Source organism: Heloderma suspectum, chromosome 11 (assembly GCF_057233095.1).
Source record: "Heloderma suspectum isolate Gila_16-S chromosome 11, 16-S_ref, whole genome shotgun sequence".
Classification (NCBI taxonomy): Eukaryota; Metazoa; Chordata; class Lepidosauria; order Squamata; family Helodermatidae; genus Heloderma; species Heloderma suspectum.
In genome coordinates this window covers 31,319,710-31,331,885 of record NC_139468.1, presented here as the reverse complement: position 1 = coordinate 31,331,885, position 12,176 = coordinate 31,319,710, and the positions used below count along the sequence as shown (strand labels likewise).

Here is a 12,176-nt window from a genome sequence, read left to right as displayed (position 1 = left end):
ACCACCATCCTGATTTATTTCTGTTTTTTCCTTTGATCTTCTGCCGTGCAGCTTTCTAACCCGCATGCGAAGATGGCCAGGACCACTTCCCTGCCCATGGCCGAGGACTCCTCTTCCAAGCAGCCAGGCTCTTCCCTGCCCAAGCAAGGTCACTTGGACACGGAGCTCTCCATGTCGCCCAAAAGGAACAGCCTCTCCAGGACGCACAAAGAGAAGAGCGCTTTCCACTTGATCGCCACGACGACATCCAGCCAAACCAGCAAGCCAGCCGAGGGGCACAGCCAGGCCCCCAACCGTCTCTTCGGCTTGGCGAAGCCGAAGGAGAAGAAGGAGAAGAAGAAGAAGGGCAAAGGGCACCGGTCACAGCAGTCTGGTAAGCAGAGGGCTCTTTGGACTTGCCCAAGTGTTCCTTTAGGTCTCTCCAAGCCAAGGGTGTAGAGAGCTAGGGAAGCCCTCCTCCAGCCGGGTCTCACCTGTCAGCAGCCCAGACCTGAAATGAGGCAAAGTCCACAACTGGAGAGGAGGAGGCAGGCAGGAACGGCCTGGAGGCCCGGAGGGGCCAGGCCTGGTGGCTTCCTTCAGCAGCGAGTTCATCAGATGAAGAGCAGAGGAGATGAGGGAACTATTTGAGCGGGCAGAGGTTCTTCAGGGCCACTTGATTCATAGGACTAAGATTTGGTCTGTGTCCCAGCCTGAACTGCACGCCTCTGGCGCAGGCAGTAGGGAATTGGCGCTGCTGTCGCTCCTTATGTGTACTGGGCCTGGAATCAGGCCCACTGCTGCAACCGCTTGTCTCTCATGCCCACTTTGAAGGCACAGCTGTTGACCCACGGAGGAGCTGATGGCATATCGATGGTGGCCCTGAATGCAGTTTAGGCGCATCTCCAAAGTCAACGTCTGGCCTCGGTAGAAAGCCTTACACAAACGAGCTCCTGGTCGATACGGACAGCAGTTAGTTTTCAGAACAGAAAACCTGGGTTTCAAGTCAGGCCCATCTAGAACAGTTCTTCTTTGTTCCCAGATGCATGAGGTTGGAAATGCATAGAGGAGGAAGTGCACTCTGCAAATGCTTAGAGGTACTCTTGATTACCTTGTCCAGAGTTGGCCCCCTACAGGTTCGGCAGCTTAGCAGCTATGCTGGAGCCCCAGGTATAGGCTGCCACAGATATCGAAGTGAAAGATCAAAGTGACAGCCCAGCTACCTTTTCCCTTTCATGGAAGTGGGATGGCGGTTGCATTTGGACCATTGACGAGCTTTGAGGTCTTCACAACTATGAGTAGGGGGCAAGAGTAGGAAGGGTCTGGCCCTTTGGCGTGATTTTGATGTTGCTGTTTCAATTTCTTCCTTTCTCAGATGCTCACTCCCCAGAAGCAGCACCGGAGGGCGAGGAGATTTTCTGCTGACCCCACCTCTCCCCATCCCACAAGGATGAGGCCATCTCTTGTCACCTCCCGCAGAGCGGTGCGCGATCGGCAGCTCCCCCTCCTCTGCTTTGAACTGTGTTGGGCCTCCTTCCAGCAGAAGCCTCACCAGCCCACCGACAGTTCTCAGCACGTTCCCAATGGCTGATTCTACCTGTTTTCCGGGAAATGTGATGTTTTAAACAGTCCCTAAAAGGGCAGGAGGAGAAAAGCTTCTGGAAGGAACTCTGGATGTGGCCGGACCGGGCAGGCTCGGTTTTTGGCTGCACCTTCTCTAAAAAAGCGTCTACTCCATGTGCAATGGTGGCTATCAACTCACACAGACAGATGTTCCCTGCTTCTTCTTTCCTCTCCAAAGATGGGGAAGAGGTGTTCAAGGGCAGCCTAGGGGAACACCACCAAAAAATAAAAAGCCCTCTATAGCAAAAGGGTAGGGCTCTTTAAGCAGTGTTTGTACACTGGTATATATAGATATATTGTGTATATACTTTTATATATATATATATACATATATAAATAATTGTAGCTGTATATCCATTGGGATATGCTTTAATTCTGTACAGAGAAGCTGGGTGAGCTTAGCTCAGCCCTTAAAGGGTTAGATGACACGTTATGAAGTGTTCAGGGACTGTGTTGATACTAAATATTTCTTTGCTTTTCAATGCTCGGTTCAAATACTTTTGCCACCTGCACCCCCTTCAATATATGTTTGTATTTTGGGAATGGACTATGGGCCAGGTAGTGGCAGAATGACCAACTCCATTACAAGGGCGGGTTCCGGGTAGAGAACGTGAGGGCCGGTGTGAATGCAGCATGGCTTCAGTGGCGAGATTCCCATGCCAGGTGCATTGTGGAATGGCAGAGGTAGTTTGCCAGCAGGCAGGCAGCAATTCCAGGGGCGTTATCAGGAATGTTCTCCTCAACAGGCAAAATGCCTGTGAAATGGATATGAAGTGGTCAAGGCTCCCAAATTAAACTGAAATATGAAAGAGTTGTCTTTGAAAACTGAGAGATTCTAGGGGGCCATGCTTTAGGACCCATCTCAGGAGAGCTACAGCAGGCAAATGTTTAAATCACAGCAACTCTTTACACCCTTTGAATGGAATATGAGTTACAGCTTGACTCCCTGGCACGAGTCCTCCTTTCCCACCCCAATATTAAGTAGTTTCCACTGGAAAGCTGCTAAGAGACATCGCCACGAACTTTTGCCCGAAAGATGGTTAGGCAGTGGTGGTAGCTTTTCAAATTCAAGAGGAAAAAACCCGACCCAAATTCTCTTTTTCTCTTCCCTTGGCTTCTTTGACCAGGCCTGTTTGTACGACTTCTATCTCTCCAAATCTCCTTGCTTCTCCATGCTAGGAGCCATTTTGAAAGCCGTTGCGGTGGTGTGAATTGGGTGTCTGTAACTTAGATGGAAAATCAGCATGTAAGCAGAAGTATTTAAGCGATGTAGGACTTCTGTCTTTCATTTACAAGTATGTAACAACCCACTGCGCTTCCGTAAGATCGTTCATCTGGCAGGGTAGACTTGTTGACTGAGCAACAGTTAAGAATTGCGAAGTTCCCCACCCAGTTTCTGTTATCACTTTGTGTCTATGGCATCACCATTTTGAAATGGAAGAGCTGTCATGAGGTAAAAATGGCCCCCTCCGTGCTAAAATTGCTGCTGACCACATCCTGAAATAAGTTTTTCAAGACTTAATGATTGGGTTTTATCCTTCTGCATGGGTGTTCTTTTCACTATACCCCTTTCAAACTTGAATACTGGGGGGGGGGGGGGGGGTGTATCACTGAATGATTAATTTTCCTGCTAAGAAATGGCAGTGTGGGTCAGCTTTCTGAGGAGTTTGGCACACCAGAATTAATTCTTCTAGTCATGCACACTGTAATGTCTAAGTGGCAGCGCAAGCATGCAAGCATGACGAGGCGATGTCCCTCACACACCCCCTCCTATCACTTCTTTAACATTTGGATAAGTTCATAGGTGGGGAAATCTCCCCTAACATACCATCAGCACCCAGAATTCAACAGGTACACGCTCCACTGTTCACACCTAACGGTGCCCTTGCTCCTTCTCACGTGGGTAACGATAAACCCAGTTTCAGAAACAACACGTCTGAACCTGCCCCCCTGCCCCCGGAACGGAACGTAGGAGTGCTTTTTGGCTCTGTTTCTCTGCCTCCAAAGTGGGAGGACTTTGATCTCTTAATCCACTAAGCATTAAACCCCCCTTGCATGGGGAGCAGGAAGCGTGGTGGGACCTGGCCCAAATGGATGATTTGGGGTCAGTGTGAAGGAACGTTCTCTCTAGCACTTCGTGCCATTGCTGATTTATTGCATCACTTGTGACCAGAGATGCCAAGGGAAGATCAGTGTCCCCAGTTATGTTTTCACCCCCAGAGATCGATAGCACTGATCCCCAATTCTTGAAGCACTTGGAAGCTTTGTTTTCCCACCACCTCTTCAGATTTATTTTTTAAAAGAAAGGTTTGCACTATTGTCCCAATGCCCTCTCCCTTTAGCGCATCTCGGGAGCGATTTTCATGCAATGGAACTTGCAAAACCAGCACGAAATGATTCTATCACAAGCCTTCACGGCTGGGACCGTAGCAGGGGTGTCAGGTCTGCCTTAACCAGCAAGGGGAACCCTCCAGCAGCGTGGCCGAATCTGAAGCACTCTAAACAATCCACGCTCCAAAAGCAAAGCCGGGGGCAGCCGTGGCATTCTACTTCTTATTTTGTTGTTGTTGTTTTTATTATTTGATGCTTGTTCTCGATTGCAAGCTGGGCTTGCGTTAGAAACAATTCTTTCTGTTTGTTTGAAAGAGGTCAGGATTTAAAAAAAGAAAAGAAAAGAAAAATGTTTACTTAGGTTTTCTTTTTTTGTTTTGTGTTTGTTTATTTTTAAGCTGGGCTTAGGAAGCCCAAAGTATGTGTTTTTTATTTCTTCTGTAAATATTAAATTGATTATTGATGTGCCGAACTAATACAAAAAATAGCCTGCAGAGCATTAAATGCAGTTGACCACTGCTAGGGAACAACCTCTAACACCCAGCGTCTCTTAGCCAAAGCAAACATACTGTGACTGCAAGGCTGGAGACAGACAATGCTTTTCTCAGGGAACTGAAGGTGGATTGAAAATGGGGGAGGGGGGCAGTTCTTAAGGCGTGTATGCTTGCCCCCCTTTCACTGGTGCTCAATAGGGTCTGGAAGTTTGGCTATTTCAAAAAACTTGTTCAGAGGTGGCAGTGAGGGAAAAGCAACGCGTGTAACACACAGAAAGTGATGCCTCTCGAATCGCTTTCAATTCTCTCAGAACTATTGCTTGTCTCCGTCTTTGTTTAATAATAACAGACTAGCTCCCCACCCCACCCCACCCCCCAACAAGCACATCAGAATTCCATTTTCATCCATGCAAAGGGCAACAATCCGCAATTAGGTGTATATTTTTCCCCTCTAGAGCACAAGGCGAACAGTTTAATCTTGTGTGATTTGTGTCTGTGGGTCACTGCATGGGCGCAGAGACACAAGAGACGGTGGGAGCAAAATGGAAGCCACTTGAGGTGGGAACTACTTAGCCAAAAATCTGCTGCCATTGTTCCTTCTCTTCACAGAGAGGGGAGATTATATTCCACATTATTTTAAATAGAGATAGATGAATTTGTGTATTACTTAAACAAAATCTGCAGGCATTAGGAGTTCTTATGTGTCGAGTTCTTTTCCCATTCAGTTAGATTATGGTTCAAAGTCAGCTATGATAAGTTCTTTCTGACAAGGACTGAATGCACTAGCATAATTGATAGAAATGTATTATAATCTGTTCCGCTCACTTGGGTTGCCTCCCCAAAGGTACCTCTTGCATATTTCTGGTTGAAATCTATCTTTAAAAAACACTTTAAAACTAAAGATGTACGACATTGCAGAGGGTAAAAAAGAAAAAACTAAATTGCTATATGTTTATTTGTAATTATGTAAAAAGTTAAGTAGGTTACTGACTGTAAAAATTTTAAGTTTTTTCCCCTTTGTAATTTGCAAAAACAAAACAAAAACCCATCAGATTTTCATAGTAGCTTTTATTTATCTGCCTTTATTGTGAGAAACGAGTTCTTGTAAATTCATTTTTCCCTCCCCTCTAAATAAATTTTGATTTTAAGTCTGATCAATCTGTGCTTCATGCTTCATCCAAATGTGGATAAGATACTTTATTTTCTGCATGCAACAGAGGAAGAGAGGAAGGAAGGCACCTGCAGCTACTATAAGGTCAGCAGAGATGCTTTTGTGGCGCTTTTATGGTGTTCTGAGCAATGAAAGAATGGGGAGGGACCCCCCCCCCTCCATGAGTAATTAAATATCTCTACTTCACATTATCTTTCTCTCACTGTAGCCATGCTGGCTGGGGATAATGGGAGTTGTAGTTGCACACACCTGGAGAACATCAGGCTCATCTATTCTGACATATCAAGGAGGAGAGGAACAGTGAGCAAGTGTATATATGTGTGTGGCAGGGGGGTGGGGGGAGAAACTCATGGCCAGGCAGTGCCCAACTCCAGATGCAACGGGGCAGAGACACTAACTGGGTTCACACAACATGCTAACACACACTCAGTGATTGAGTGTAGGTGGTTGTACCATGGGTGATTGTGTTGTCTGAACGTAGTGCGTTTTCCGCAGGGTGGCTTGTTAACCACGCAGTGTGGCTTATTTTTCTCAAACATGCCACCTTGAGAACCCATGGTTTGTTGCTGGGTTCTTCAGGGTGGTCACATGGGTGCTGCATGGTTAACAAGCCACACTGGAAAACAAGCTGTGTTCAGACAACACAACTCACAGTTCAACAACAACCCACACTCAACCACTGAGTGTTGGTTAGGGTGTTGTGTGAACCCAGCCATACCTTTCACTCTCTCATAAGCAAGTATGTGAAGCTGCCTTAACACTGAGCCAATCCATCTAACCCAGGATGGGCTACTCTGACCTATGGTGGCTCTCCAGTGCTTCATGAAGGCATCCTTCTCAACCCTGTTTCCTGCGGTCCTTTAACGGTGGACATACTGCAAAACTTCTGCAAACAAGAGTTCTCCGTCATGTTGGATGAGCTCTGAGCTACATTTGGGTCAGAAGGCAGATTGATGTAAACCAGGCCTGCTTTAGATTAATCTTGTGGTCCTCCAGATGTTTTGATATACAGTTCCCATCAGCTCTAGCCAGCATAACCAGTGATGAGGGGTGAGAGGAGTGGCAGACCAAAACATGGAGAGCCAGACATTGCACACGCCTAATCTAAATGGAATGCCTGCCAACAGGTAACACAGGGACTCATAAAATCCCAAGCAACCCAGGAAAATGCCACTGCAGAGTTGGGGCCTGGACAGGAAGGAAGGGCATCCATGCAAATGTAAACCGCTTTGGAGATTTCTTTGCTGGGAGTTGAAGCCCAGAACATCTGGAGGTCTGCTTTCTGCTCACCCCTGAATTGCACTACCCAGGATATGGTAAGCAGGAACATGTTGATAGCTGCAGGATAAAATAAATCTACAATGGCCCCAAATGTCCCTACTGTCCTGGATGTGAAGTACCTTGTTTTCCTATCTCAGCTATTCCATCAGCAGCACCATTTCTGTGATGAACTTTCCCCAGCATCAGATTCTGGAGCTCCTAGCTCTTTCCATTCTTGCCTAGCCCTTTGCATTCTTTCACACTTCTCGCCCCTTTCTCCATCCTTGCATTTTCCTTTCTTTCCCCGGGCCTGAAGTGCTGCCCTTGTCGAACTGCCAATCCTTGGGTAATCTTCTTGGGTGATGTTCACCATTCAGCTTTGTTCCATCGGTTTGGGCTGCCTCTTCTCTTTTTGAGAAGGATCGATGCTGATGCTGCTTTTTGTCTTTGGCAAGCCTGACTGTTAATTATAGATGAAAAGGCCTCAGCGGTTCCCACTGCAACTTCCATCCGCTGCAGTGCTGCGTAAAACCAGATTCAATACTGGCTCGCAGTTCAGGCGCCTGAGCGTCATCCGCTTCCATCTATCTCAAACCTGCTCTTTGACTCACGGGCGAAGGCCTCAAACCAGAGCTTTGCAACAAAATGCTTCATTTTGGAAACTGGCACATCTCTTTAGTTTTGGTATTTATCTTGGGTTGGGAAAAGACAGGGGGGATTGTTGCTTTAGTGGGCCCAAATAAAGTATAGATTCCAAAGATCAATCTCCTCTCCCCACTCTCCAATCACTGAGGTTTTGTGTTCTCTACTCTGACACTTAAAACAGCCTTCCCCAACTTGCTGCCCCCTAGATGTGTTGGACTACAGCTCCAATTTTGGCCTGACTGGGGCGATGGGAATTGCAGTCCAATACCCCTGGAATGCACCGGTGGAGGCCGACTTCAAATTCTGCATCAAAGTAATCAAAGTTTTGGAACAAGCAAGCTGAGCTCCTGTGATCTACCTCTGGCTCCATTCTGCTCCATCTTTGCTTGTGTGGGTGTGACCGGGATGAACCACTTGAGTTTCAAGGCATTGTTTGTTTAAAGGGAAGCAGTAGTGTAGTGGCAATGTCCCTTGGCCGAGGAGGGACGTGGCCAAGGAGGGACATGGAGAGCCAAGGACATGGGGGAGGCCTGCAGCATGAAGATGGAAGTAGTTCAAGTAGGTCCTGTTGGTCTGATGAAAAATGAAAGCTGTTGTGACTACAGCAGCGTGTGAAACGCAGTCAGAATGTGAGAGGCCTGCATGGGCTACACAGTGCTGTTTTCAGAGGTAATCCCCAGCTTTTCTTCTTTTAATGGACACTGATGAAAGGGGGAAAATGAGTGTGGAAAATGCCATTTCTATTCTCCACTTTTCCACATAATTCTTTCACAGCCTGTCTGGGCAGCGCTTGGGAGGTCTGCATTTTGAAAAACAGAATACAACCAGAGTTTGCTCTTTAACATCCCCCCCCCCCCGCAACACATTTCCAACCCTCCTCCTCGCTGCGAATTAGTGATACTGATGACGTTAGTGAATATGAATCCTCATTATATGAATCTGCACTGCTTGCAATACTTTTATCTTTCACTATGAGCGGATCCCGGTGCTTTCTCTTACTCTGTAATTAAGGCGACTTGTCTTGAGCTGATGTTCGGCCTTTGCACCTGCGTAGCCAGCACATGACTCGCGCTATGTGCCAGTGTGGTGGGTATTGGTTAAGAGGGTTAGTCTAGAACTTGGGAGCCCTAGGCTCAAATACCCACTCAACCATGAAGCTCACTGGGTGTCTGTGGGCCAGTCACTCTCCCTCATCCAAACCTACTTTACAGGGTTGTTGTGAAGATAAAATGCAGTGGGAGGGGGAGAAGCGCGGTCAAGTTCAACACAGAAGGCACCAGGTTGGGGAAGTTGCTTTAAACACTACCCCAGCTCAAAGCTCTGAACCAATTTAGTGTGGTGAAATCTCATTAACTACAACTCCCATCATCCTCCACCAGCATGGCCAATGATGGTAGTTGTAGTCCAGCACATCTGCAGGGCACCAAGTTGGCTTGACGGGGCTGGAAACTGCTGACAGTACGTGATGAGTTTGATTTGACTCCTTGCTTAGTGTTGAGAAGTGTCCCACAGTCTCTGCCACCTCAGGCAGCCACTTCACTCTGCCCAATGGTCGGTCTGGCCCCGATTTCATAGTATCTGTTTCCCTGGTGAATTTTTTAGGCACTTGGAAATTCACTGAGGGGGAGGGAGATCCAGTTAGTGAGCTAATAGGGAACAAGCGTGAGCAGGAAGCGCGTTAGTTCCCTCTCCCCAAACGTATGGCGGCAGAAGTGTTCACTGGCTACTCGAGCCCATTGCTTCAGACGTGTCTGTTTGTGAAAGCGTATGCCGCCGTACACTAGTTAGGCTTCTGAAGGGCCTGTTGTTGTGCTGCAAAACTGACACATGGAATTTTTAAAAAGTAGAATCATGTATTGCATTCTTAATGGCTCTGTGTTCATGCTGTTTCTGTGGCAGCGTATGTGTTCTTTTCCTCATGGTAATCGTAATCCACTTTGCTGGCCCTTGTTAGGGCTGAAAGACAGGGGGAATAAGTGGTTCTATAAATAAATGACCATGGTTTATCCCACTTTTCCTCTGAGGAGCTCCAGGAAGCACACAATTTATTTATTTATTACATTTATAGCCCTCTGTTTTTCCTCTTTAAGAAACCCAAGGCGGCGTACATGATCCTCCTCCTCTCCATTTCATTCTCACAGCAGAACCCTGTGAGGTGGGTTGGGCTGAGAGTCTGTGACTGGCCCAAAGTCACCCAGTGAGTTTCTGTGGCCGAGTGGGGACTAGAACCCGGATCTCCCGGCTCCCAGTCCGACACTCTTGCCACTATGCCACGCAAGGTTCTGTGTCACCCGTTTGATCCTCTCAACAGCCCTGTGAGGTAGGTGAGGTTGAGAGTGACTGGTCCAAAGTCTCCAGGGGCCACATTACTCTTTTGTGTATCCTGGTATGTACAAAGCCTAATAGGACGATTTGAGACAGATTTGAAGGATCTGAGGTCCCAACTTCTAGTCCCAGGATCAACGCCAGAGACTGCATCCAAGGTGGCCCAGAGTATGACGTGTCGTCCGAAACACAGCACTCTGGGGCAGGAGAAAAGGGGAAATGGCTGGCCCCAAAGAGGGACAAGTGTTAACATTTCAAAAATGCTCTTTGTTTTCAGCTCGGAGAATAAATTTGGGATTGGGTTTCAGCATGCAAACATCCCCCACCCACCCGGCGCTAACCAAACTCTCTCAGGCTGAACCTTATTATTCAGCTATTGCTCAGGCGCTTTTATGCCATGCTAGCCTCCTGCTTAATCCCTTAGCAACATCCTGGGGCTATTGTAATCGTGGCCAATTGCCTCTGAATCCTCATTCAGGCCAACTAGACACCAAAGATGAAAGGAAAGGGGGAAAAAATACCCCATTTTTTTTGCATATAGCAAAGCTCACTATCCTCGCTTTCCAGTCTCTTCCCAGCCAGGGCCTGTGTGTGTGTGTGCGTAGCAAAAGCAGCTAGAAAAAGCCTCAGATCAATGCATCACCCATTATCATGCTTTCACGATCCAAATTCTGTGTCCAGAAATGATGAACTTTGATGCTTGCATGTACACAGGTTCTTTTATGGAACTTAGGTTGCAATCCTATGCATGCATATGTAGCAGGAAGTTTGTTGAAATCAATGGGGCTTATTTCTGAGTAGCCATGTATAGGATTGCACTGTTAATCTGAATCTATAGTTTTTTTTTAAATGTATATTAGATTTCTTTTTGCAAAGAAAGGAGCTCCAAGAAACCGGGTAGAAGAGGGACAGGAGCAAAGGGAGGAAATTATTTATTACTGCATCTTTATCTCCCCTTCCTCCTAAAAGCTTAGGGTGGTAGAAATGGCCTTCCCCGCCCTCCTTTTATCCTCACAATAACCCTGCAAGGTAGGTCAGGCTCACTGCACGTTTGGCCCCACATTGCTCAGTAAGTGTCATGGCCGAGTATTGATTTGACCTGATCTCCCTCCCTCCCCATGGTCCAGCCACTACACCACACTGGTTGTATACCAGTGGCATACTAAAGCACCAGTCATAGAATGGGACACTAACACGGTATCCACAGACAGAGGAAGGGCAGCAGGGATTTTTTTAAGGGCATTTTCCTGGGAAATGGCAAGGAGGTAGCATCATAGTTTGGCCAGCTTTAAATTAGCTTCAGTATCAGAGGCAGTATGCCTCTGTACACTGGTTGCCATGGAACATGAGTGGGAGGGTGCTGTTTCACCCATGTCCTACTCGTGGGCTTCCCAGAGGCAACTGGTTGGCCACTGTGTGAACAGAATGCTGGACGAGATGGGCCCTTGGTCTGATCCTGCATGGATGCGCTTGTGTTCTTACTCTTCGGTCAGTCACAATGGCCCTTTTCTGTGTTTTATTTCTTTATGTATACTCACTGAGTCACCTTGAGCCTGTTGCTATATCTCCCTAACCTACCTCACAGTGGTGTTGTAAGGAGAATAAGGGACAGGGCACATACACCACGCTGAGCTTCTTGGAGGAAGGGTGGGATGGAAATAAACCTGTGGCATTAAAATGGGTGCTCTCCTACCACTGACCTTGGGCCACTCTCTAGATTTTATTTGCATTGATTTATTATGACATTTATATCCTGCTTTGCAAGGAACCCAAGGTGGCTTACATAAGCCTCCTCCTCCTCCTCCTCTCCGTTTTATCCTCAAAACAACCCTGTGAAGTAGGTTAGGCTGAGAATGACTGGCTCAAAGTCAGCCAATGAGATTCATGGCCAAGTGGGGACTGGAACACAGATCTTCCAAGTCTCTCCCCGCACTGCTCAACGACCGACTTTCTGTAGCATTTTCCCTGATTAAGACACCTGGAGATCGTGAAAACTTGCAGATTTTTTTCTGGTCTTCGAGTTGGGGTAATAAAATACACTATATGTATTTTGGAATAATACAGAGACACCCACGGGAGCCTTTTTCTTAAGCAAGGTGTTAATCCTAGGCCCTCTGCATTCTGCGGTAATGCTTCACTATAATGTCCGTCTGTCACCCAACTTTTACATTTTCCTGAATGAATAATGAATAGCTTTCAATAGCGTTATGGAGCTTCAATTGCTGCAGCCGTTTTTGCTGGATGGACCATGCCAGAAAATAAACGGTGTGCTCTCAATCACCGCTTAGCAGCCCTGTTATTATCTCTACATCAGGCGTACGTCAAAAAGAAAACTCCTGTCCAAAGCA

General features: G+C 47.0%; 1 protein-coding gene across 4 annotated transcripts in view; it reads left to right on the top strand.

Moving 5' to 3' along the window:
• AKAP13 (A-kinase anchoring protein 13) overlaps positions 1-1,822 on the top strand; it is a 366,785-nt gene extending 364,963 nt beyond the window's left edge. For all 4 annotated transcript variants that reach the window (XM_084817349.1, XM_084817347.1, XM_084817350.1 and 1 more), the window contains 2 exons: positions 52-373; positions 1,355-1,822. In XM_084817349.1, coding sequence (XP_084673475.1) covers positions 52-373; positions 1,355-1,404 — 372 coding nt within the window. In that variant the 3' untranslated portion in view covers positions 1,405-1,822. The remainder of the gene's footprint in view (positions 1-51; positions 374-1,354) is intronic.
• Positions 1,823-12,176: the final 10,354 nt, after the last annotated feature.